At 43.1% G+C, this 27,587-nt stretch overlaps 1 protein-coding gene across 1 annotated transcript in view; it reads right to left on the reverse strand.

The window, feature by feature from the left end:
* Positions 1-814: 814 nt before the first annotated feature.
* FCHSD2 (FCH and double SH3 domains 2) overlaps positions 815-27,587 on the reverse strand; it is a 164,551-nt gene continuing 137,778 nt past the window's right edge. The window contains exons 13-20 of the mRNA XM_066619897.1: positions 25,257-25,418; positions 14,813-14,947; positions 11,884-11,967; positions 11,579-11,756; positions 10,880-11,100; positions 7,323-7,452; positions 3,070-3,155; positions 815-2,224 (exon numbers count right to left, since the gene is read on the reverse strand). Coding sequence (XP_066475994.1) covers positions 2,144-2,224; positions 3,070-3,155; positions 7,323-7,452; positions 10,880-11,100; positions 11,579-11,756; positions 11,884-11,967; positions 14,813-14,947; positions 25,257-25,418 — 1,077 coding nt within the window. The 3' untranslated portion in view covers positions 815-2,143. The remainder of the gene's footprint in view (positions 2,225-3,069; positions 3,156-7,322; positions 7,453-10,879; positions 11,101-11,578; positions 11,757-11,883; positions 11,968-14,812; positions 14,948-25,256; positions 25,419-27,587) is intronic.

Here is a 27,587-nt window from a genome sequence, read left to right on the forward strand (position 1 = left end):
CTAGCCAAATGAAAGGAAAAAATTGGCAAAACACAGTCATTTCAAGAGCCAAGAGTATTTGTGCAAAATTTAACATGAAAGTCTTGTCAAATGATTTCACAAAAATTAAAAAAGGACAGATGTAGTCCATCAAACAACTAAACAGATATTGTGACTACTTTTTACCTGCTTAGGAAAATGAACATACAAGAGTCTCTTTATATTACTACTTACGTTATAGCTCATTAACACGTTTGTAGGTGGGGTTTTTTTGTATATATATTTCAGCGAAGAGGCTGGCAGTTTCTTAGGATGGAATTCAATTACAGCCACCAAAAAACACCTCTCTTCTTTTCACTTTATGGGGGTCGCTGCCTGGAAAAATTTTTCATCTGAAATATATTCCCTTCCCCTCTTTCTCCTATCACTGCCATTCATCCTAAACTACAAGACAACAATTTATCACACCAAAGTCACAAAGTGGATTGCTCAGATCAATTTGGGTTTAAACGTTACCTCCTTCTGCTTTCCAACTCCAAAACGGACTGACGAGAGCTGAAAAGACAACATGGATGGATGGATGGATGGATGGCTTGGTTTCCCCCCATCAGTGTACGGAAGCTTTGCCCCATCTGAATTCAGAGAGTAGGACAATGACCAACACTGCCTCTGGTGCATGCATTGTTGACCTACCATTGCCTTTGATCAGATATACATGTCACACTCAAAATGACCTGCAAAGCCAACGTGACCTGAAATTATCCTCTCCTGTGACAATGAAAGAAGTGTGTGCACCATGGGCAACCATGGCTCCCATCATGTCACTGTTAATACTTTGGGTGGGGGCGGGGGAAACAAAACCATTGTCTGTCTCCAGCCTTACCTCCCTGGATCTGAACTGGCTGCCAGGATGCCAGTGGAGATCTGAACTAGGACTATCCGACACTAAAGCTAGACGCCACACTTCTAAACATTAAACTTCTTAACTCTAGCCGGATGTTCCAATGTTCCAAGATATACTGCTAATGTCAGAGAGTAGACTACACAGCAATAACTGGGATAAGAAGCGATCCAAGTACAAAAGAAAAAAAATCTGCTTAAAGAGGAAATGAGCAGCTGTTTCCAGCTCTAAGATGAAAATCCTGCTTATTCAGTTTTAACCTAAGAAAAACATGTTGCTACTAAGTCAGCACTTCTGCAGTAGATACTCTAGTACTAAATGCACTGCATAAATATACCAATACAAAAGGATTCTTACATTCCAGCTTTATGGTTAATCATGGAAGAGGTGCACATTAAGGTTGTTAACCCCATACGATCTGTAGCACTTTCCCTTAATTGTGAATTTTTTTTACTCTTGTTGAGGGAGGGAGAGAGAGAGAGAGAGAGAGAGAGAGAGAGAGAGAGAGAGAGGAGCCAGCCTCTCTTTAAACCTATGTCTGAGTGTTTCCTTCTCTATTTCACACATTCCGATTAAGAATCTAATCAGATAAGTAAATGCTACTTGAATAGGAAGAAATATTTCAACACATTCCTATGGCAACAGTAATATACTGTACTAAAGCACATGGTGTACGTAAGCTATGACTACAGGCTGGTCTACATGTTGCCCTTCCCTCATAAAAACGCATCACTGCGATGGCTTTCCCTTCTCATTGCTGCAATCTGAAGCACTGGTCACTTGCTCATCACGTGGCATGAAGACTGAGAACATGTTTCCTGCGCTATATGTTGCAGCGGCTACAAGGATACATCATCCAGTAGAAACATCTGCATGGGAAAAGCTGAACTTGGTGAGCCAGCCAGAAATGGCATGGAAGAGATCGCTCCCCACCGCCTTCATTGAAAACCAGGAACAGCCCTGTTTTCGGTGCAAAGGCATTCTTATACTTGTGACAGGCCCGGTTTGCTTTGTGCTAAAGGAGGAAGGATGGCAGATATATAAAGTGAAACCAAACAACAGCAACAACAAAAAAAGGCACAAAATATTCATGACTACGAGAGGGAGAGTCCACTGTCACCGTCCCTTGAAAATCCTCCCGTTTTCCCTTCGCTTTTTTCAATGTCTCTTCCATCATGCAAAGGTGCCCAAGAACAAGAGCTGATCAAACGCTGCCCACATTTGGCCTTGATTGTAGCATTACTATGCAACACGTTCTGTCGGTCACACCAGAGTGATTTCCACATCCTCTATTTTCTCCGTCGGTTTACGGTGTTGTGTTGGGGGAGGAGGAGCGGCTCGTACCTGAAACAGCCCAAACTAACCATGATTAGAAGAGCATAAGGACTACCCTGAGCACAAGAAATTCTATAAATCAGTTCTTCCAAGAACCGCCACTGTTACAATGTAAAATTAGCCTGCAAGAAGTTCACAAACAGGGTCTAAATCGCTCTTTCCTATTGTTTCTCCCTGGCAAGTCGTACTCAGAGGTATACTGCCTCAGAGCATGGAAGCTCCACAGAGCTATCATGACTAGTTACTATTAGTAGGCTGCCAACTCCCCCTCCTCTGCAAATAAACCCCCTTCTGAGGCCAGCACCATATCCTATGGCACTGAATTCCATAAACTATGCACTGTGTGAAGACTTTTTTTGTCTGTCTTGAACCTCTTGCAAAACGGTTTCAGTGAATGACCTTGGACTCTAGTGCCATGACTGATGGAGAAAAGTATCTCTAGCCATCTTTTTCTACACCACACATGATTTTATAAGTCTGCTCTTCGTTAACTTTTTTCTAAATTAAAAAATTCTCCAAAGCCTCAAGGGTTGTAACGTTCCTTTGTAGGAAAGGCGCTCCACCCCTGATAATTCTAGCTATCCTTTTCTCCATGTTTTCCAGCTCTAAGATATCCTTTTGAGACATGACTTCATATAAGGAGCTATGGAATGTGTGCTGGAAAAGCAAATGGTGAATATCTTCCTATGCAAGCAAAGCTTGCAATGAAAACATCCTATGGAAATTCCTTATGTTGAGCACATTGTTGCAAGCTCCTCATTTGCATCTGGGCCTACCAAAGCTGCACTGCCGACTTAATCCCACAGGTCTCACACCCACATCTCTAAAGCTCAGTGTTATGCCTGGAAACTTACAGGTCTCAGTTTGCCATATGAGGTACTTTCAGGAAGAGACCGTGGTGGCTGAGAGAATCCAGGAGACTTCGAAGTGAAGCTGGTTTCTGAAACAGTGGAAACACGCACCATTATATGCCAATCTAAAAAGGTTGGGTTAAAAATACAGGAGGAGCCCCCATAGCCGCAGATTCACTTATCCAAGGGAGCCCCCCTACACTCCCGCCAGGGGGTAGCCGCACACCCCTTCAGGATCTCCCCGGGGCCTCCCAATGCCTTATGTGCAGATGCACAGCCCAGACAACCCTTTAGAGCAGGGGTGTCCAAAGATTTTGGCAGGAGGGTCACATCATCTCTCTGACACTGTGTCGGGGGCAGGGGGAAAAAAGAATGAATTTACATTTAAAATTTGAATAAATTTACATAAGTTTACATAAATGAATATATTAAAGATGAACTTATATGAATGAATGAAGGTCTTGCAATAGCTCAAGGCCTTACAAAAGGCCTTGCACAAACCAAGGCTGGCCTTTCCTTTGCTGCCACTACTGCATCACAGATGTGAAACGACAAGCAGTGGAGGGAGCCCTCATCCCACAGCTCACGTGAGAGGTCAAACAGTCGCCCTCCTGCTGAGAGCAGTTGCATCAGGCCAGTGCGGGCTCCAGCAAGTCTACAGAGGGCCAGAGGCTCATTGGAGACTGTGGGCTCCCTGAAGGCCACATTGGGAGTCCTCGAGGGCCACAAGTGGCCCCAGGGCTGGGGTTTGGGCACCCCTGCTCTAGAGGTAAGGGGAGTGGAGTTACCCTCAACTTCGGGGGGGGGGGAGCATTTGCCCGTATCTTCAGTTTCACTTAACCCTAGGGGGTTCTGGAATGGAACCCCCACAGACACGGGGGCACACCTGTAAGTCTTGTATAACACCACTTTGTGTGTGGGCAGCTGCAGAATTTCAGATTACATTCAGGTCTGCATAGTTGATTCATTTGGTTCTAGTACTGTCAATTCCAGCTGGTGGCACCTCTCTAAGGTCTCGGGCAGGGGCTGGCCTGTCTCAGATCATTTTTCAACTGGCAACACAAACAGCATGCTCTGCTGAACTACATTCTCTCACAAATTCTGTGTGCCTGCAACTGCACAGCAGAAAACCTCAATAAAACCAGGCACTTAATATCTCAAACAGAATTGAACACCCTGCAGTTCTTAAATTTCATCACAATCCTCCATCAGATCTCAAAATGCCTGGGAGAACAGTCAGGTGCCAGGTGCTATCTCAGAAGCAGTTACAAGATGAGTAACAGCATGCCTATATGTCAGTGAGCGGGTGATAAGCAGGGTTCCCACTAATCAGGAGAAGAAAACCCCCATGGCCTGGATCAGCTCCATGCTGGTCCCTTTTGCTCTGCATCTCAAGGACTTTAGAGCCAAACCTGCCAAATATGCTGCATCACTTTGCAGAATCTGTTTTTACAGATTTTATTTGTACAAAAGGAAAACTATCATTTGGAACCAGACTGCAGGCTTATACATTCACTTTATGCTCTGTCCCCTCTGCCCACTGGCATCGCTAGGGGGTGCGGGGTGTGTGGGCCACACCAAGTGGGGGGGATGATGTGCTCTGGAGGAGGATGCGTTAGCATTGTGGCTTTAGGAGCTACCTCATCGTGCCATAAACCGTTGGATACGGAATGGCCAGTGGAGTGCAGTGCAAAAAGCAGAATTGAAATTGCTCCTTTTGTTCAAAAGTTATGGCCAAAAAACCAGAAGGAAAAAATGCATAGAGCCCTATGGAAAGTGAGCCGTATTGCGTGTTTACTTGCGAGTAGGCATACTTGCCATAGTCCATCGGAAAGGGCATGCTGAGAGGAATCCAACAACACCAAAATGGTCCCGATCCAATGAATGCAGCCCCCCAAAAACACCCAAAAAGGAAGTTCCCCCAGCTGTGAGTCTACTGAGAAGAAACGAAGTTGAGAAGAAACAAAGTGGCTGTGTTTACTCGTGAGTAGGCGAACTTGCCTTTGTCAAGGCAGGCTGAGAGGCTCCAAGGACGTCAGACTGGTCCTCATTCAATGAGTGAAGCCTCCAAAAACACCGGAGAAGGAGGTTCCTCCCTCCCAGCTGCGAGTCTATGGAGCCCTATAGAAAGCAAAGCAGCCTCACAGTTGCGTTTACTCACGAGTAGGCAGACTTGTCTTGGCTAGTGGTCAGGCCAGGCAAAGGGGAATGTGAGGAATGGTCCCGATTCGATGGAGCTGGAGTGCAACAAATGTCCAGAGGCAGCCCCCCCCCCCCCCACTAAAAAGGACAAAAAAGTGGCTTGAACTGGTAAGGGGAAAGTTTTCTATTTTGCACTTGCAAAGCCAGGTGGGTGCCAGGTGGGTGCCAGGTGGGCACTTGATATGCCTGAAATAGAAGAACTTTAAACTGGGCACTGGGGAGGGCTGGAAATCTTTTTGGGGGTTGTTATTGCAGGCAGACTACAGAGTAAGCCCCACTGACCACTATGGGACTTACTTCAGAGTAGACATGCATAGGATTGGGCTCACAGGCTGCAATCCTACCCACACTTTCCTGAGAGTAAGCCCCATTGACCACAATAGGACTTACTTCAGAGTAGACTCACTTGGTGGAACAGGACTGGCTCCTCCTTATTTGATTATTTCTTTTCTTTTAATTTAATTATTTATAATTATTTTAATTTGCTTGATGATGTCACTTCTGGCCATGACATCACTTCCAATGGGTCCTGGACAGATTGTCATTCTAAAAAGCGGGTCCCAGTGCTAAAAGTTTGAGAACTGCTGCAATAAGGTGTTAGTAAGTTGACATGGGTGTGTGAGTGTGTGTGACTCTACAAGTTTTCAAAATCACTAAAATCAGAATTTGGAGGAATAATCCCATCATGTTATATATCAATCAATGCGTAACTTCATGCAGAATGCAATGAAACAGACCACATTGAAATATCTGTGTTATAACAAAAGGTATAGCCAAACAAACCAGTGGGGGTGGGGCAATGGTACATCACCACGCCCACCTGGGGCATTGCCCCGCCCACTACATGGGCTGATGCGCAGGCCTCCCGCACCAGGTGACAGGAATCCCAGTGACGCCACCGCCTCTCCCTCTAGAATGTAATTTGAGCACATTATGCTCTGGTTTCATAGCAGCATACAACATTTTTGTCCAGATGTTATTAATCCTGCCCCTCATCTAATGCTCTGAACATATAAAATGCAGTGCGTTGAATTGGACCACTGGTACATTCAGTGCAGGACTGTCTACACTGCCTGGCAGTTCACTCTCCAGGGCAACAGACCGAGGCCCTTCTGAACCTTAGCCAGAGATGCTGCCAGGGAGTAAATCTGGGACTTTCTGCACACAACGCATGTGTTCTGCTCCTGAGCTATGGCCCCTCTGAAGGAGCTCAGAGACCAATTCATCACCGACATCTCTAATTGCTGCCTCTGGTTTTTTTGGGTTTTTTTTTTTTTTTACACAAACACAGTTTATTATACATACATAGTTATTTTGCCATTGAGGCACAGTCCCACATCTTATCAAGCCACTGTATAGTACTATGCCTGAATTTTCACAGGATACCAATATTTATCACAGAGTATTCTCACTGCAGTGATCGGGTTTGAGAAACTCTTTATATTAAGGTAGTAAAGTATCAACATGTAGTAGAAGAGACAGAAATGGGTCTAGCTGTATGTTATATCCCAATATCATTCCCATCAGTCACTTTCCTACCAATATTTTGTGGAGCACGGATATCTTCACCACAAATGCTTAAAAATAACCATTTTTAGTATTTCCAACCATTTACACTGCAATTTTCTTTCATTTATACTACTTATGATTTAGATAAGAATTCACACAGCCAATCTCTTCAGTATCTACATTCAGAGAAAAAGTGCAACCATAAAGCAAGGCTGACCCAAGACCTCCTGATGCCTGAGGCAGCCTGCCCCCAGTGATGCACCAGCCTCTGCTCCTTCAGTCACCAAGGTTTTAGCTCAGTCATCACTTCCCCTTCACATTTCTTCTCCCTCTGTCCATTTCTTTTCCAACCCAGGGAGTGGACGGAGGAAGACTAGTGGAGGCAAGTAAGCAGGAAAGATGGGCACTTCCCCACCAACCTGCTGCTGAGGCAACCATTCCAGCTGGCCTCACAGATGAGCCGGTCCTGCTTACAGAAAGGTGCAGGGCTCTCAAATAATAACAGCACCTCTTATTTTGAACACCAGTCCTCTGGCTTCTCTTACCATTTGTTGATGGAGATTTGGGGAAGTACTGGGAGCCCCGTTTATCAGGGCTATGAAAAGGACTGACTGGTGGCTGGTCATACAGTGGCAGTGGTGCCAGAGAGTTCTGGGGCTTCAGAGTCGGAGACATCTGCAATGAAAGGAACATGTCAAGGAAACTATTCTGCTTCAAAGCAAGCCACACCGTTCCCTATGGAGTGCCAAATCCAAAAGAGGGTTATTTTCAGTTGATAAATGGTTGCTTTGTCAGTTCAAATGGCAGGACTGGAAGCACCAATCAATCAATGTATGCATAATACACGACAATGCAATTAGCTGCCTCCAGTAAAAGTGTGGTTTGTTTGTAAGAATTTCTAGATGAATCCTTTGGGCTGGTTGAAGTTGGGCAAACACATTAAAAATAATCTCTAATGCCAGGAGGCTGGTGGCTTTTTCGCATACTCAGCCACCAAAAGCCTAAGGAAAGAGCTCAGTGTTTTGAAGAGGTTGCTCTTGTAAATGACTGTCCTGATTCAGCATTTCCCTGAGCTTCTGGGAGAGCAGCATACATACAGGAACTCTAAGAGAAGATCTCCACTGGACTACTGGGTTTGTATTTGTGGTACTGCCATCTCACAGTGGAAGGAAGCAGGAAAGCCTGTGCTCAGCCAGATTGCTGAATGCATTTGAGGAGGCCATAGAGCTCTGGGGTTGGGCTGAACCCATGAACTGCTTCACTAACGAACTGGTGCCATGAAAGACTTGCCAATCCTTGCACGTGTGGAAGGGAGCTACAGACCAGCCTGGCTCCTGGGCATGTGTTTTTAAGATGTAAGTAGCCAGAAACACACACCTCCCATTTGACTTCTTGAGAGTATCACAGAGAGTCAGTGATGGTATAGCAGAGTGGACAAGGGACAGAGCTACAAATCAAGACTTCCTGTTTGAATCTTGCCTCTGCCATGAACTATTTTGTGGCCTTGGGCAAGTCATTCTTTCCTCACCTTCAGCTCCCCAGCTGCAACTATTTGTTGTGAGACACCCTTCGCACATCCCAACAGGGAAGGGAGGGGCAGTATACAAATACTTTTAAATAAATAAATAAACTTCCATAGAGAAGAGCTTTGGCCCAAAGACAGAACACAAAGCTTTGCAGGCAGAAGGCACCAGGTTAAATTCTTGGCAATATCCCCAGATAGGAGAGAGAAAAATTCCTGTCTGAAAGAAACCCTGGAGAGCCATTGTCAGGCAGTGTTGACAACACTGAGTAATGGCCTGACCTGGTACAAGACAGCTTACTATGTTACTTTGATGTGGTGGAGACCTGGGTTCAAGCCCCTGCTCATTTACAAAGCTCACCAAGTACGCTGGGCCAAACAGCTATCCTTCAGTCTATCCTTACTCGCAGATAACCTCAGCCCCATGCAAAAAAAAGGACTAGAAAAGATATAAACAAAAAGAAGTTTTAAATCAGTCATTTGCTAGTGGGAAGAAAAGTCAATGCAACACCCTAAAATGGAGGCATATTTTTCAGAAGTGAAAGCACTTGACTGTGACAATAAGAATTGGCCATTCTCCACCTGCCAAACTCTGTCTGATGTACTGTGAAAAGATTAATCACAGGAAGGAGACCGGGAATTTCCTCTTTCTGAATCTATTTCCTTTCTGCCCCTCACCAGTACTTTCATTCTGTGTAGGCAACATCTGCTGTTAACCTCTGCCAAACCATTGTAGCACAATCACATTAAATTTGGCACAACCAAAGAAAGCCAAGGGGCCAGGGCCTTCCTTTGCAAATCTCAGACAATTTGCCTAGCATGTAGAAACTTCAAAAGCAGCAACTGTCCTGATGGTGGTTGTGCAGCAGGAATAGGACAGACTGAGAAAAAGCCAGGGGTCTTGAACTAAGGCGCACCTGTGATGTTCAGTGCAGCTGTGACATATGCCTGAAAATAGGCTTTATAACATAGGTTAAGAGAATTAGCAAAGCACTTCTGGTGGGGTGCAAGATAAGCAGCGCCGTATAATCTTTTGCAAACTTCTATGTGAATCTTACAGATTCTGTGGCTCTCCCTGTCCAACGCACATGATCTCTGACATACCTTTTGGTTTGAACCACAGAGAGCTGCTCTCCAGCTGAAGCCTTTCATAGGCACCCTTCTCCCTTCCATTTCCACTAAACTCCCATTTTCCTCCCTATGCCTCACCCTAAAACCCCTACTTTTAAGATCCTGGGTCTCTCAGGGAGACTCACCTAAACCCCCTATGCCCCTTTCTCTCCCTTTTCCTCCTTCAAGCTAATGCAGTTATGCACTGTCTTTTTGACTTCTCTTTTTCCCCCTAAAAACCGCTTATGTTTAGGGTCCAGCAGAGACTGAGTAGTGGCCATCCTGGCCACTGTGCTGCCCCAGGGCTAGCCTGGAAGTGCTCCCACCAGCTTTCTAAGGCCACCGGAGGGCCTGAAAACGTCACTTCCAGTTTTCTCCAGAAGTGATGTTTGAAGGTCCTTAGGAAGTCTTCTGAGAGCTGAGGAGGCTTCAAGTGGCCTCTCTGCCCCTCAAAATGCCTCTGGATGGAGAGGTAGCAGATGGCCCTTGGGGCATAAGAACATAAGAACAGCCCCACTGGATCAGGCCATAGGCCCATCTAGTCCAGCTTCCTGTATCTCACAGCGGCCCACCAAATGCCCCAGGGAGCACACCAGATCACAAGAGACCTCATCCTGGTGCCCCCCCCCCCAGCTGAGCTGTCCAGGAGCACTTGCACCAGCCAACCCCTCTAGGTACGCCACTGTGAGTGAGTGGTCACAAATAGCTGTTTACCTGTCCAGCTAGTTGTGCCTGGGCAAGCAAGCTTAGCTAGGCACTGTTTCATTTTTTATTCCCCCTTCTCACATTTTGTTAACTATTTCCATAGTAGTTTTGTTGCACCTTTTACCCCATCTCGCTTGTCCTTCCCTGCATAGCTGTGCCATTAGCCATTACACAGGATCCTTACATAAGAGTTTTCTACCGTGTGGGCATGTTACAAGTGTGTGAAAGCACACCCAGTAACAATACACAAGCTGTGCACATGCTTGGTGTTCTGCCCACTAACATCAAAGAACCAGAAGCTCTTTAATGCATGTGTGTGGGGGAGGCAGGAAAGAACAGCAATGTGAACAGAGAACCAGTTGGGTGGTTGACCCAACATTATCATCTTTACAGCTCCCCATCTCCATTGCCACCAATACTAGCACGCAAAGTCTTTGCGGTTCCCAAGAGATCCAAATTCTCCATGCATACCAATTTGAGAATGACAAACAAAAGAGAAAAACTTATATCACCGCTGCAAGGAGAACTTTTGGAAAAATGTGCCAAGTAAGTGTAGGTGGCATTGTGGCAAATGTATCTCCTGGCTCCTGAGCTGGGAGAGGAAGAGATTAATCTCAAGTAATTTGTCCGCACTTGTCACAAAACTAGGGGCATTTCCTTACAATTGTAGGCATTCTGTAAAACAAAGGACATCTGGTGATACTGCAAGCCTTTGCCAGGTTGCATTCATGCCCATTTAAGAAGCCAGCAAAATTTCTCCCCTACCTGAACATCTGCAACACACGGAGGCTCTCCATTTTCTGGGGTTGCCAGCTCTTCAACTAGGACAGATGGGAAAACTCCAATGTGCCCGTTGAACTCCCCTTCCCAGAAGCCGTCGTCATCCTGGTTTTCTTTGTTCAAGATACGGATTATTGCTCCCTCTGGGAAGGACAGTTCGTCGTCCGTCTGACCCTCGTAGTCATAAAGTGCTTTTACAAAACATACTGGACAAGAAACAGTAAATATTATGATGGAAGAATGTGATGGGGTGTTCAAACCTATCTGCACTTCTTAATGCCTTTCTACTGGAATCCTGAGGGCTACTGCTCTAGTGTTTTCAACCACAGCTATCTCTGCACTGGAACCACATGAAAAGACAAACGTGAAGGCTGAAGCTTCCTATTTTGTTTCTTGAACTGGCACTGGATCACCACCATGCATGTTACTCCCACACTCAAATCTCATTTCAGCGGTAACCTCACTGGGTGATCTTAACCAAGCTCACTGGGCTCCTAGCCTCAGCATGCCCTTATATCTTGACCTATTGTATAAGAGTGTTTTGAACACTTTGGACACATGTTTTATCAATTTTGTAAGCTGTTTGGAATACTTTAATTGGAGAACATGCTTGAAACATATTTAATACCGCACAACTTTGCATTGTGAAGAAATACTAGAAGATCTAATCCTTCCGGTACTTACCACTGGAGTCTCCATTGAGACTTCCTGAAACGAGCTCTGCTTCAGTTGAGTTACTTGAAGTATGTGACCGACTGTCCAGCGCCGCTAGTGACTGTAACATGCTCAAGAGACTGTTTGAAGTTGGGAACTGCAGGTACTTCTCTGGTACATAGCCCACATGGCCTGACTTATTTCGTGCCTGTAAAAGTTGAAGAGATGAAAACACTTAACAGAAGAGTACAGATGTGTGAACCTTAAAAAAGACTTTCCACTCACCATTACCCTTACAACATGCCATCACAACAACAAGAAAAACAAAATGATACCTTTACCCAGTCTTCCATATCTCCATCTTCAATAACTTCTAAAACCTCATGTTCTTCAATGGTTAACTCATCTGGTTGGGAAGCCTGTGAACAAGGATAGTTACGTAATTTGTAGCAGATACTGAACAAGTATCAGAAACGCACAGTTTATATTAGGTAAATACTAACAATGGAAAAATTGGTTAGCTCAGGGTTAGGATCTACCTAAAGCACCCAAAATGCAATACTTTGAGAAACACAACTGAAGCTGTACCTTCTTCCAAATGAACCTAGAGTGGAATAATTCATCCCCTCGGATGTTATTTCCCCTGTAGCTAATGTGGGCTTGACAAGGCAACAGGAGCAAGACGGGAGAGAACATCAACATGCTTTGCACTGACTCCCTATGCTGCCAATGCCCTCCACCCAACAAAGTTTATGAACAAATATCCTGTTCAAGGATAAGTGCAATTTTTTTGTAACTGTTTACTGGTTTACACACACACACACACACACACACACACGTGTGTGTGTGTGCATAAAGAGGCTTTAACTGCTATCCAGATTTGCTATGCAAACCATTTTGAGAACTTTGTTGAAAGGCAGTATATAAAAACTAAACATTAAAAAAAAATATGAAAACATGCACAGAATTAGGATAATAATAATAATAATAATAATAATAATAATAATAATAATAATAATATCAAGCTAGGAGTGGACTAGAGTGAAAGCTGATTTGTAAGGGGCAGGTTAGATTTGGTCAGCCTAGTTTAGTGTCTATACTTCTTGTTTATTATCACCTAGAAAAAACAATAAAATTCACAAACAGGAAAAAAGATACAGACACAGTATTTTACAGATTGCATCATGAATGTCAACATACAAATTAAGTATTTCAATCTGAACTTAGTTCCCACAAATACACCTGTTTTCGTGAAAGTGCTACTACTGCAAGAGAGTAAGCGTTTTCAAAAGGGACAGCGACCATACTGAAGTGACAATAAACAATGTCAGCTTTACGTTTTTATAGAATCCTTCACGTAGCTGGTCTCCCTCCCGCAATCAGAGCCTCACAACTGTGAGATAGGCTAGTCTGGTTAGAAGTCATCAGTGAGCATTATGGTTGAGTAGAGATTTGATTATGCCTCACAGGCTCTCTGGGGCATGGAGGAAAAATATCTTTCACAGCTTTTGATTTATATGCTCTGAACTACTCTCCATGCACAGTTTGAGTGCTACTCACGCATCTAGTACACATCATATGGATTTTAAAAACTCTCAGTATTTGTTTATTTCTACACCTCTGCCTGTAAAGTGTGTTAACATGTAGCTCATATATCATAAAGCTTAAGATACTGAACTGATTTAACAAGTTAATCCATTATAAAGCAAATACCATGGAAGAAATTGGAATGGATGATGCCAGAAGGAAGAAAGGAAAGGAAAAGTGTGGCACCATGCTGCTAGAGGTCCTCGGGCAAAGTCCTGCATTGGCTTCTGTTTCCCCACCCAACACAGTGCTCCCCACCCTCTCCCTGATGGTGGAAGAGATGTAAAATATCCAGAATTTGTGAAGCCACAGGAAAAAACTGGCCTTTCCTGGACAAAATTGGAAATATTGAAATATATGCAATAGTTATTTTCATATTTATCTTAAACTTATTTTACTGCTTTAGGAGCATAAAATGTATACATTCTAACTCAGCCTATTAAATTGTATTATTTGGCATATATACAAAATTTCACAGTATAAAAGCCGGACAGCCCAATCCTATCCACACTTTTCTGGTAGTAAGCCCCATCAACTCAAATGGGACTGACTTCTGAGTAGACATGCATAGGATTGGGCTGTTAGTTTTCTACACGCACAACTGCAAATGTACCCACCAGAGCACTGCAAACCGCTTGCACCCTCCGCTACCCTTGAACCTGTTAAGAGTTCAATTCTCACCCAACTTCTTGGAATATTCTCCTGAGACTTTGGTACCCACAACAATCTCTTGCAGTTTCTGCCCCATCTCCTACTGCCCCCTCCCACATCCGTAAGACAGGACAATAAGATGTTTCCCAGTTTGAGTGTCTGTGTGGAACTCCTTGCCGCAGGATGTGGTGACGGCATCTGGTCTGGATGCCTTTAAAAGGGGATTGGACAAGTTTCTGGAGGAAAAATCCATTATGGGTTACAAGCCATGATGTGTATGTGCAACCTCCTGATTTTAGAAATGGGCTATGTCAGAAGGCCAGATGCAAGGGAGGGCACCAGGATGCAGGTCTCTTGTTATCTGGTGTGCTCCCTGGGGCATTTGGTGGGCTGCTGTGAGATACCGGAAGCTGGACTAGATGGGCCTATGGCCTGATCCAGTGGGGCTGTTCTTATGAAAGGTGATGCTGCTGTTCAAAGCACAGCTAACGGAGGAGTGCTAACTCTGCACCAAAGTAATCACCAGAAGAAGGAAATCAGCAATCCACAAGCATTGAATGCTTTGTATGCTCCACTACGGAAGATGGCAGCACCCTCTAGGTGCAGAAATACACCTTGAATTGCATTGTATTTGCTGAGGGGATGACAATGACTAAAATGGTTTTCCCAGGTCATATCTCTACTGGGAGCATGGACTTTTGATTCTGCTAACCACTGAAGGATGGAAGGCAAACAGATGAACACATGTAGGACAAAGTTATTTGCAACCACATTTCCTCCTATCCCTCCTCAAGCAGTGATATGAACCTTCCTCCCTTTAGTTTCCATTACCGTTAAATTCAGTCAAGACAGACAATGATGTTTCTGAAGCTTTGTACCTATATTCCTGCATGTATGGATAGTAAACTCATTCCTTTGAAGTCCGAAAGACCAACAGTTTCAATCCTCCTTTGGTGATACACACAGACTTCATCAGCATAAAAAACCATCACTTTTTCACTAGCAGAATCCTGACATTTTACATACCTTGTAGGAATAAACAACTTTGCAAGTCAATGGATAATTTCTGAGAGTACCAGAAGGACTAGAACTGCTGTCATCGAAAGCATCCATACCGTCTTCTAGCTCTTCACCTTCTTCTCTTTCCACATCAACATTCAGCTAATAGGATAGAACAGGAAGGGAAAAATGGTCATAGATAGAAACCAGGCTCATTTTCTTCCAAACAGGAAAATGCGCTGAATTTATATTCTGCCCTTCCTACGGGAATTTCAAGGCAGCATGTACAGTTCTTCATTCACCCCACCTCCTTTTCATCCTCACAACAACTCTTGAGAGACAGGTTGGGTTGAAAGTGTATGACTGGTCCAAGGTCAACTAGTGAGCTTTATGATTGAGGGGCCATTTGAACCCAGGTCTCCCAAGTGAGCATCCAAAAACAAAGGTGGCAAGGTACCAATTTATACTGAGATATCAACACTATCTGTCACAGAGCAGTGAGTTGCTTTTTAGGTGTCATTATCAGCTTATGCACAGCTCCAAAATACCCTAGACTTCCTTGTTCCCACAGAGATTATCTCCAAAGAACAATGAAACATCTAAATCCTGAAGGCCTAAATAAAGCTGTCTGTGAACCCTCTTTCTTTGACAGCTTGCTTTTCCATTAATGTAGAGGAAATAATGAACTTATTTGACATTCTATCTAAGCTAAGCTTTTTAAAAAAATGCTACTCTTACTCAAAAGCTCAAAATCATTTGTTGGCTGCTTGTAAATGTCACAAGCTAGAAGCTGGCTCTCTTCTGTCACAACTGTTACTGCCAGCGCCACAGTGAAGTGCCAAATGACACAGGCACAACCAGGTTGTGTCTACAGATATTTGTTCATAAAACATCTGGCTTTAGTTTGTAGTACAATTAAAAATACAACCAAATCATGTTCATGTGTGTGGACTGTTCCAAGAATCTCAGGAATCTCAGGAGAGGAGGAGAAGTGAGATTTTCTTTTCTCTCTTTGATAAGGTGAGTACACACAGGATCCAGAACATGAAAATAACCTTTTGATGGATAGAGACCAACTATATATTACTTTACTGTTGTTTTCCCTGATGATGCCTGATGCTGTTGCAAGGGTCAATAAATAACTTACTATTTTTCTTCCAATACAACTCTGTCCAGTGGTCCATTTGTTTTAAATCCAATACCTAACAAGTCATGCAGTACATGACTATATTATACAATTTAGAACAGTGATTCCCAACCTGGGAGTCACGGAACCTATTTATTACCACAGGTGCATTTGCACAATGTTAATTAAAGAAATTGCAATTTTGCCACATTTTCAGGGAACCGCCAAACAAATTTGTTTTCAAAAAAATTTCAAACTGTTGCATTTGGTAACCTATGGTAGTCTACATACACATTTTTTACAGGCACTCTCCTGGGTGCTGTGTGTAAGAAAATCTTACAAAAAAGCTGAACTCACCACAGAAGATTAAAAAAAAACCAAAAACAAACAAAACCCATGGTTTCACTGATCACATAGCTTAGTTATTGCAGGATCTTGCAAAGGAAGGCCCCAGGGTGGGCCTACTGGAGTAAGCAGTGCCTTGTTGAAAGGCACGTTTTCCCATTAATTGTGCTGTGCAGCAACAGCACAATTAGACATTTTAGACATGCAAGATAAGACATTTTGCAAGCTCTCTCTCATTTATTTTCCACCCATTTCTCCAACTGTGATTGTTTGAGTACAACATGTGATTTATTAAAACAATGACATCACTTCCTGCTTAATGACATCACTTCCAGCCCTGCTGACACAATGATGTCACTTCCTGCTTAATGACATCCCAGTCTTGGGGGGTGCTGACCTAAAAAGTGGGTCCTGGTGCCAAAAAAGGTTGGGAATCACTGATTTTGGAAACAAGTCTTTCAGCTTATAACAGGTTTTTCAGCTTATAAACATAAATTTCAAGAGTTAGCCCTTTTCTCATAACCCCTTGCTCAATAGTATATAATTTCTAAACTGCAAATATTACAATCACTGAGCACTATGGAAATTAGGCTTAACTGAGGTTTTCTCCTATGTTAAACAAGATCTGTTAAATAAACCATCTTTGACTCTTTCCACTTTACTGTCTATAGTCATACCATATTGTAGAACTCATATTTGAAGAGTGCTTTGTCTTGACCTTATTTCACACTTGTAATACTGGTCTAATGGACAAATCTAAACTGGAATTATCTAGTGATCTATCATTTCTACTAGAATAGTACCATGGTAAAGCTTCAGAGACACCCATGCACACCTCCTATTGTATATCCACTGTGAGCACCTTTTAGGCAGGGGATAATTTTTTCCTTCATTTTCCTAAGTAAACTGTATTGAGAACTTTTTGATGAAAAGCACTATATAAATATTAATACCACTGTAAAACAGAAGAACAGATTAAGGATATAGAAAATCTACAATGGAAGTACTTTTTTGTGTTTTTCTTTGGATGTGGAAAATCTGGTAACCACACTCACCAGGGTCAATCATGAATCCCTGTGAACTGATACTCTAACTTGATTTTTGACAGCTTTCTGTCAAAGCATCTGCAAATCCCTGCATAAAGACAGCCAACCCATTCCTGCCTCAGATTTCTATTATATGTTTTCTCTTAGAGGTATTTAAGTATATGGTATTGGCAACCTTCAGTCTCGAAAGACTATGGTATCGCGCTCTGAAAGGTGGTTCTGGCACAGCGTCTAGTGTGGCTGAAAAGGCCAATCCGGGAGTGACAATCCCTTCCACACCGGGAGCAAGTGCAGTCTGTCCCTGGTCTGTCTCCCTGGCTATGGGCCTTCCTTCTTTGCCTCTTAGCCTCAGACTGTTGGCAAAGTGTCTCTTCAAACTGGGAAAGGCCATGCTGCACAGCCTGCCTCCAAGCGGGCCGCTCAGAGGCCAGGGTTTCCCACTTGTTGAGGTCCATCCCTAAGGCCTTCAGATCCCTCTTGCAGATGTCCTTGTATCGCAGCTGTGGTCTACCTGTAGGGCGCTTTCCTTGCACGAGTTCTCCATAGAGGAGATCCTTTGGGATCCGGCCATCATCCATTCTCACGACATGACCAAGCCAACGCAGGCGTCTCTGTTTCAGCAGTGAATACATGCTAGGGATTCCAGCATGTTCCAGGACTGTGTTGTTTGGAACTTTGTCCTGCCAGGTGATGCCGAGGATGCGTCGGAGGCAGCGCATGTGGAAAGCGCTCAGTTTCCTCTCCTGTTGTGAGCGAAGAGTCCATGACTCGCTGCAGTACAGAAGTGTACTCAGGACGCAAGCTCTGTAGACCTGGATCTTGGTATGTTCCGTCAGCTTCTTGTTGGACCAGACTCTCTTTGTGAGTCTGGAAAACGTGGTAGCTGCTTTACCGATGCGCTTGTTTAGCTCGGTATCGAGAGAAAGAGTGTCGGAGATCGTTGAGCCAAGGTACACAAAGTCATGGACAACCTCCAGTTCATGTGCAGAGATTGTAATGCAGGGAGGTGAGTCCACATCCTGAACCATGACCTGTGTTTTCTTCAGGCTGATTGTCAGTCCAAAATCTTGGCAGACCTTGCTAAAACGATCCATGAGCTGCTGGAGATCTTTGGCAGAGTGGGTAGTGACAGCTGCATCGTCAGCAAAGAGGAAGTCACGCAGACATTTCAGCTGGACTTTGGATTTTGCTTTAAGTATATGACAAGAGTGCTTTCTATGGCTATCTATTTTATGCATTAAGGCCACTAGCAGGCCAAATGAGTAAGCCAACAGCAAAAATAGCTGTCGATCAAGGCATTACATGCAATCTGCTGATGATGAACTCGTGGCAATAAATTGTATCACCAAAAGGTAACACTAAATTAAGGCCACCGTGGGCATTTAGGGCTTGTTCATTTAATGAACAAGATCCACAGCTTGTTCATTTAGTCTCAAGGGTGACACGCGAGATGTTTCTATTTCAGAGGGCTGCATTTAATCACACAAGGGGGAGGGGCAAGCAGCCACCTTCTTCAAGGGATCCTTGTATCCTTCAGGTCACATCCTGTTTCACTGGTAAGCCTAGATATTTTACTGCCACAAGCAACAGCTTGTGACAGCAAAATATTTGTACATTCAGATCTGTTCTCCGTATATATTAAATCACAAGCCAGGACAGATATGTACCCAATGGGAAACTGTCTTCAGTGTCTCTCTCAATAGCAGGTTAAGTACCACCCGATGAACACTGTTTTCTCATGTACAGCTTCTTCAAATGAAAACTGTTATGAGCTGCTTGGAACAAATGATCTAGCAACTACAAAGAAAACAGGAACAATGCAAACCTATACTTTATAAAAGAAAGATAGAAGTGATTTCAGCAGATAAACAAAAATCACATGCACCTCAAAGTGTGCAGGGAATGCACAGCAAAGCAGGACAACACAGTTGGGCATTTCTATTTTGCAAATTTAAGACCTCTAACTGTTCTTTCAAAAAGCCAACTTCTGGCCAACTCTAGTCTGCCTGCAAGCCAAGGGGAAGTTAATTTTATACCATGTCTGGGCAAGAGGGTGTGTGTCAAAGGGGAAAAACGTAAACTTCGATGTTATTCTCCCACACTCCAGCATCTGCCAGTTTGTCAGGAACTGGCACTAGCTACAAATGCTGTTAGTTTCAACTGTTGGCATGCTATATGGAGCAGAGGAAGAGTGTTGGACAGAATCCAGGGCTTGCAACAGAAAACTGAGGAAGACGGAAGCCAAATGAAGGGGGGGGGGAGAAATTCTGAGCAATGTGTGGATTTTTTCCTGCATTATGGTAAAGAGAGATCAACCACAAATATTTACTAAGGTTTAATCCTTTTCCCTAGCTGAAACAAAGCCCAAGTACATATACGGTAATTGCATTTGTGTGTATTTGTTTCTTGCTAGCCTTGCCTCTCCTTCCCTTTCTCCTGCCAAAATGGAAATTGTAGGGTGCCGAAGCCATTTTTGTCCAATGTTACATATGTGGAACAGGAACCAAATGGGAAGTCTGCCCGACCCACACACCTGTGGGTCGGGCAAAAATGGGTTTTAATGTTACAAAGTAAAGTGTCATGCTGCGCCTTGATAACATAACCGCTGACTACCTTTCCCTATGCTGGAACTCTGTAAAATCCAAACTGCAATTTGCAATTCTCATTACAACTTCAGTTGTGCAAATAAAACAGGGCAAAGCTATCAAGCATAAAGCTCCGAGTTCCCCAGTGTGGTTCACAATACTCTAACATATTCCAAATGGTTCAGCTATTTTCAGAGCAAGAAACTAGATGCCCTCAGATTAGTCCCTCCTTCCATCTCAATTAGGGTGGGACTAGACATTGTCTTATCAAATGTCTGGTCCCAATTCCACCTTGTAGAGATAATGGGAGGCACTTACACAAAAGGACTGCTCAGCAGAACTGCTGAACTTCTTCTGTACCATATTCCTCCCTGAACATGCATATTCTTTCCTACCTCATTTTTCCCTAGCAGGGTTACTTTAAAAAAAAAAAAAATCCAGTTGAGGAATTAAAGAAAGGAAGGGTTGGGAGTAGTCAGAAGAATAGGTGGCTAGAAAGATGGATTAGGGTCCCCTCTTGCCTATCTGTTTTCTGGTTAAAATAATTATTACTGTAGTTTCTGGGCATAAGCTAGGTGAGAATATAGTCTCCCAACCCATCAGGTTTAGTGTGGGTGGAGAGCATATGTTTTCCTCCTCTTTCCCCATGCCTAATCTTTCATGTGTCCTTAACTTCTACAGAATACTTACACCCAGTTCACCACCCTCCAGTTTTTACCAGTGAACACACATATTAAAATCCTGACACTGAATACTTGGAATCTGAAAACAGAATAATTTTTGCAAATATATGCAGATACACTTAAAATATCCTGATGGTTTTGTTGGAGGAGAATTTGAACTTTTCAAAAAAAATCATAGAACAAATCACATGTACAGTTCTGGAATTCACAGTGGAATAAAATCAAATTAAGCCCTCTGGATTGGAGCGGCAAGGATGCATCAAGGAAGAACTGATCACTGGGGTAAGAGGATGACAAGTTGCAAGAACACTGTTGACAGAAGGGGGAAATATCAGACAGACCCTTTGTGATCTATTGCTTGTAGCAGGCAGGCAAGGATACCCGTGCTTCACTACAGTATTTAACTACTTTAAATCCATTTTGACTCCAATAAACTTTCATTTGATTGCAATGAACAATTTAAATGTAGTATAATGAACCCATATCAGACAATACCCTGTAATTATTAAAAGTCATGGTTTCATCGAATGACATGACCAACACCACATTCATGTTCAGGTTGAAATTCCCTTTAATTTGAAAACTCACATTATAGCTTTTAGACTTGACGACAAATATTTTGAAATGTCATTATTTGGAGTTCAACTCTTACTTGTACCCCTTGGGGGATGAATTTTCAAAAAGGTTTCCTAGTGAGCACCTAGGACCCAAGAGTAACTTCCTTACAAAATTTCAACTTCTTAAGGCAAAGGGCTCCAGAAATACAGTGATCAGTCAGCCAGTTTTGTGGCTTTGCAGCACAATGTCTCACTGCTTGAATTGCTGACCAACAATCACCAGAGTTACTTCATTTGCTGTTGGTGTGTTGAAGCAACCACCATGAGTGACAGCAAGCTTTCTATCTTAATGGATGACGACCTCAAACTTCTTACAGGTTGGAGAGACCTTATCAAGGGCAGTCTTCAGGTCCTTTATGTAGCTGTTGACATCTTGTAGCATCCTCTGCAGTTGTTTGACTAATCCCTGTTTGACGTCAGGAAAGTTGCTGCACCTCAAGGGCACTTCCCTTCATCCTCACCCATGAAACAGATTTGCAGGAATTGGGCTTGCTGTTGAGGTGGAGGCAGCAGACTTCCTACCAAGTGATATGTTCTTATGTTTTAAGCATTTGTATGGGTAACCTTTCAACTAAAAAACCAAGTCGATATCTCATTGAACCTAAGAGATACTGAGGAATCCTTGAACACATTTTACCCCTTTTCAACCCTTAGGGGTTGAATTTCTAGAAAAACACTTCTTAGTGGGTGCTTACATCATAGAAGGAATACACTCTCCAAATTTCATGTTTCTAGGTCCAGCGGTTTGGGCTGGGCAATGATGAGTCAGTCAGTCAGAACATTTGTTTACACATACACATGATGGCCACATAGAGTGAAGCCATCCTGTCAACAAAGGAATCTTAGAAGGGGGAGATTCTGTTTCTACTTCTTGGGTGCTTGTGGACAGCTTGATGAAAGTGTCAACCCAACGTGCGGTAGCAGTGAAGAGGGCTAATTCCATGCTTGGGATCATTAGGAAAGGCATTGAGAATAAGATGGCTAATATTGTAATGCCATTGTACAAATCGATGGTGAGGCCACACCTGGAGTATTGCGTCCAGTTCTGGTCGCCACATCTCAAAAAGGATATAGTGGAGATGGAAAAGGTGCAAAATAGAGCAACCAAAATGATTACTGGGCTGGGGCACCTTCCCTATGAGGAAAGGCTACAGTGTTTGGGCCTCTTCAGCCTAGAAAAGGGGCGCCTGAGGGGGGATTTTGAGACATACAAAATCATGCAGGGGATGGACAGAGTGGATAGAGAGACGCTCTTTTCCCTCTCACATAACACCAGAACCAGGGGACATCCATGAAAGTTGAGTGTTGGAAGAGTTAGGACAGACAGAAGAAAATATTTCTTTATCCAGTGTGTAATTAGTTTGTGGAACTCTTTGCCACAGGAAGTAGTGATGGCATCTTGCCTGGGTGCCTTTAAGAGGAGATTGGACAAATTTCTGGAGGAAAAGTTCATAATGAGTTACAAGTCATAGTAGGTATGTGCAAGCTCTTGGTTTTAGAGGCAGTCTGCCTCTGATTGCCAGATGCAAGGGAGGGTACCGGGACGCAGGTTGTATTTGTTGTCTTGTGTGCTCCCTGGGGCATTTGGTGAGCCACTGTGAGATACAGGAAGCTGGACTAGATGGGCCTTTGGCCTGATCCAGCAGGGCTCTTCTTCTGTGCAACTCATTGCCACAGGATGTGGTGATGGCATCTGGCCTAGATGCCTTTAAAAGGGAATTGGACAAATTTCTGGAGGAATATCCATTATGGGTTACAAGCCATGATGTGTATGTGCAACATACACTTGGTATATACACTTAGAAAGGGGCTATGTCAGGGAGGGCTCCAGGATGCAGATCTCTTGTTATCTGGTGTGCTCCTTGGGGCATTTGGTGGGCCGCTGTGAGATACAGGAAGCTGGACTAGATGGGCCTATAGCCTGATCCAGTGGGGCTGTTCTTATGTTCTTACTTCACAAGGCAAGATAGCATGCAACTGAATATGAAACTGCCGTATACAGATCATTGGACTATATAGTCCAGCACTATTGACTCTGATTAGTAACAGCTCTCTTCCAGACCTCAGACAGAGGTCTTTCCCAGCTTTGCTACCAGAGACCAGTCAACCCAAGGTAGCGTGGGTTGAACCAGAGACCTTTGTCACACAAAGCTCTGCCACTGAGTTATGGGATCTTCAAACATCATCATCATCATCTATTTATTTACAAATTTATTTCCCACTTTATCTCCCTAATGGACATTCAAAGTGGCTTACAAAAATTATAAAAATATAATATAAATTATAAAAAACATTAAGATCTCCTAAAAACCAGGAACAATATAAAAATCTCCTTAACAACCTAAAACAAGCCAGAAAAATCTCATTAAAATCTCATCATAATGTGTGCTTTGAATAGCACAGGAAGAACACAATCAATCAACAACCTTTAATGGCATCACACAGAATAAATAAATACAATCACAGATATGACCCACAAATTAAAACCGTAAGATTACACACACTAAAACCCCGATCGGGACTGTCTTAACTATTGGAAATAAACACATTTGCAAGAAACTTAGCTAAAAGAAGCATAATTTCTTGCGAAAAATCGTTTAAAAGAAACGCTGCAAGAAGGTTAGGGGGACCAGAATAACTAGAAATAACAGGACCCAAAAATACGCGGCGAAGCTTACTGAACACGGGACAAACACAAAGAAAATGAGTAACAGAATCAGGTTCTATGCCGCAATGGCTGCAACGCCTTTGGTCAAAAGGTACCCTAGAGTATCGACCAGTCAGCACTGCAGAGGGAAAGATGTTTAACCGTGCTAGCATAAAAGCCCTCCTCTCTAAGGGACTCGTGAAGGAAGAACACACTTAAAGCTATTAGGAAAACAGGCACCTTACCCTTCAAGTTTCCTGATAGTTTCTTCTTCTCTCTATCCAACACCACTGCAGTATAAGTTAAGATTCTGGCTGAATTCTCCCCCCCATGTGCTAAACAGATACATGCAAATCTTATATGTTGACTAAACTGTTAGGAATTTTATTGTTGCCAGCTGCTGAAGATCATCAACAGTCTGGCTTGTTCTATGGCCAGCAGCAAAATATCACTCCTGCATGCTGTGAAGAGGAAAAGTAACACTCCATTGGTTCTTAATTTTTCTAACTTTTCAAATAAGAAATTCTGTTTAGGTCTTTAATTACTAAGAAAAATCAACAGTTGGCCCCAGCTTCTGATACTATGACCTCATCCTCTTGTAGCAAACTGCTGATATTCTTTTTCACTAAACCCAACTATCATGAACTAGGCATCCTGTACACCAGGGTCCCTGCAATTTAGTGTTTAGAGTTTTATTTCTCTCATTACTGCTTCTCCTAAGAGCCATGAAAAGCAGCACAAAGTAAGCTGGGAAGAACTGCAGGACTCCGCATTTCAGCTTTGCCTCTTGCAAAATGGTGCAGAATGATCTCCATCAGAAGTCCTGCAAAACTGCAAATTAGAATGATAACACTTGTTGGAGAGACATAAAATCTGGTACTGCTCTTGGATTGCTTAGCACACACACTCTCAGAGATGGCCAAGCATTTTATAGTTCAGAAGTTAGGTTTCAGCATAATGAAGGCAAACACCCATGATGAACTGGTCCAGCTAGGTTCTATACACACACAACGTGCTCACAGTAACCAGGTTACCACCTCATGTAACACATCATTTCCCTACTTTATCAGTCTAAATGAGAGCATCACAGAGCAGTTACCCTCCCCCTCTTTGTTTTTAAAAAATTCTGTTAGTTGTAATTGCTACTTTCATAACCTGGTTTAAACTCTTGACCGCTGGTAGAAGAAACTGATTTTGCCAGGTTTCGATGCAATGGCAAATCCCTGTCTGTCCTCAGCCAGGAATGGAAGCAGCAAATCCTCTCCCTTGAGGGGCTGCACTCAGTGTCGAGCCTTGGCCTAGTAGCACTAAACCATGTTTTAATGTTGCATTTGAATGTGTTCGCTGAGGTGCAGAATGTTTACAACCCAAAAGTTAAAAGACAGACAAAAGGGCCGAGGTAAGAAAAGCATAAATGCGTACCAAGTGCGAAGAGCCATTATTGGTCACTGTAGGGAGGCTTGCCCATCGCTCATTCTCCAGTTCCTCCATCACCTGATTCATTGCACTTTTCAGCCAGGTATCCACTGAAACCCCAATCTGCTTCAGTAAGTCAAGTCGTGCTTCTGCTTTCAGCTTTATTATCTATGGGAACAAAAACAGTTATTAGAATCCTTCAACATCCTGGGTCTATCATTGGAAAGTGGGAGAGTTTACCAAAGATTATCTTTGAAATGAAGTGTAAACATCTTGAACCTGAAGAGAAGCTGCTTGCACTTGCGAACCTGGCTCCTGTGCTACCCGGGGCAAGGTTCACAGAATTCTGCCACCATCCCCAGAATGTTGCTGCCGCCACCATCCCCACCTTTGTTTCTGTGGGCTGGCTGGATGAGGCTGTGTGCTTTTAATTAGTGATTGGTAGATGCTGTTGATTTTACCGAGTATTTTAAATAAACAGCAACCTTTCAAAAGGCTTCATGCATTTGACAGCCTCTCAAGAACCAACATATATACCATCACAAGTAAATAATATATGCACAGAGACCTTGAAGAACCACTTCAAGTGTCTACAATACTGGGGTATGCTGACCCAGACTAAGACAGCTTCATAAATTCAATCTCAAAAACAGAACAGCAAGGCAATAAAGGCTCACACTGGAAGACAACCAACAGAAAGCTTACATACTTTGCTTATCAAATCTATAAAGAAGCAATTTTCACTCATTACTATGATAACCTTTACATTATACCAGTATAATGTATAATGGTATACATTATACCAGTATATACCAGTATATCATTATACTATGATAACCTTTACATTATGTTGGCTACTCCGTGTGCCTCTTTCAAGAGGGAAAGTGGGATACATGTACTAACAAATACCTATATCTCTTTCAGATGTAGCAAAAACTCAATCATTAAAGCATGGGAATTACTCATGGGAGCACTGCTGTATTGCACAAATGTTCCATGAGAAGCAGCCTCCAAAGTGGCGTGACCTTGAATTAAGGAAAAGGTTTCTGTTTTGTTGACCCCAGCTTGAAAATTGTGACCCAGCAACAAGCATCTATTTTAAATGGGGATGACAACTCAGATAACTGTTTAAAAAGCAGAAACACACACTGCAAAAATAGGTTACATTTAACTTAAGGGGTGGGGAAGCAAGTGTTCAGCGCAGGTTTTCTGTGGGAAAGTGCAAGGATGCTGAACCAGGAAAAGGTTTCAGTCTCAGTCACTCATGTAATGTCATTTATCTCTGTCAGTCAGCCATCAGATTAATGATTCAGAAACATACCACACAAACTAATTCTCATAAGCAAACTTTTCAAAGGAAATGCAACCTTCTCTTGCTACAATAGATACGCACCATTTGCCTTCAAAGCATAATAAAACCGGAGGACAAGAAAGACCAGGCAGATGCTACTGTATGCAATCCTAACCTATGTGCTACACGAATGGCCTGCTGCATGACCTCAAATTCAGAGCCTGGCAAATCTTTTCAGATTTTCTAAATTAACTAAATTTACAAATGGCTCTCTCTGCCAGAAGAGGCATCCAAGATGATGAACAACAGGCAAAAAGTCATTTCATAAAAGTACTTTAATATCTGTTATAGAACAATACAAAACTATGTACAAACACGCATGTTCACCAGCATAAACCATCAGCAGTCAAGGAATGGTTGCCACCTGATGCCAAAAAAATCCTATGCGATTCAGAAGAAAGGATATTCCAGCATGTGAAAACAAGCACAGGGAAAGCCATGCCCTGGCCTGGCAAGAATATTGGGACACACTCACCATAAAGAATGGGGAGGCAACTTATTATAATCAGAGTGTTCCCTCAAATATGCCACAGTACATAAGGTATTTTCCCTTTTCAATACATACCATGCCTGAAATGAAAAAGGATCATATTAACTACTAGCAAGGTGAGCCCTAACGAGTGATTCAGTAAGAATGACTACTGTAGGGAAACTGCTCTGAATTCTGTTTTCCGTGATGAAACTTGTCAGCTAATGCTGAGTCACAGGGATATGCAAAAACTTTAACACAAAAAAGATTTGTACACACTGCCCTATGTAAGAAGGGCATGGAAGCTCTGCCCAGAGGATTCTGGGATTTGTTCAGACCAATATGTTCTTGACTTAAGAGCACTGGCAGTTCCTGATGGGTACTAAAAAATGCTGCACCAGCTGACTGAGGGTCAAATCCTATCCAATTTTCCAGTGCCGAGGCAGCTGTGCCAATTGGGTGTGCACTGCATCCTGTGGTGGGGAGGCAGTCACAGAGGCCTCCTCAAGGTATGAGA

The sequence above is a fragment of the Tiliqua scincoides genome, chromosome 3, assembly GCF_035046505.1.
Source record: "Tiliqua scincoides isolate rTilSci1 chromosome 3, rTilSci1.hap2, whole genome shotgun sequence".
Classification (NCBI taxonomy): domain Eukaryota; kingdom Metazoa; phylum Chordata; class Lepidosauria; order Squamata; family Scincidae; genus Tiliqua; species Tiliqua scincoides.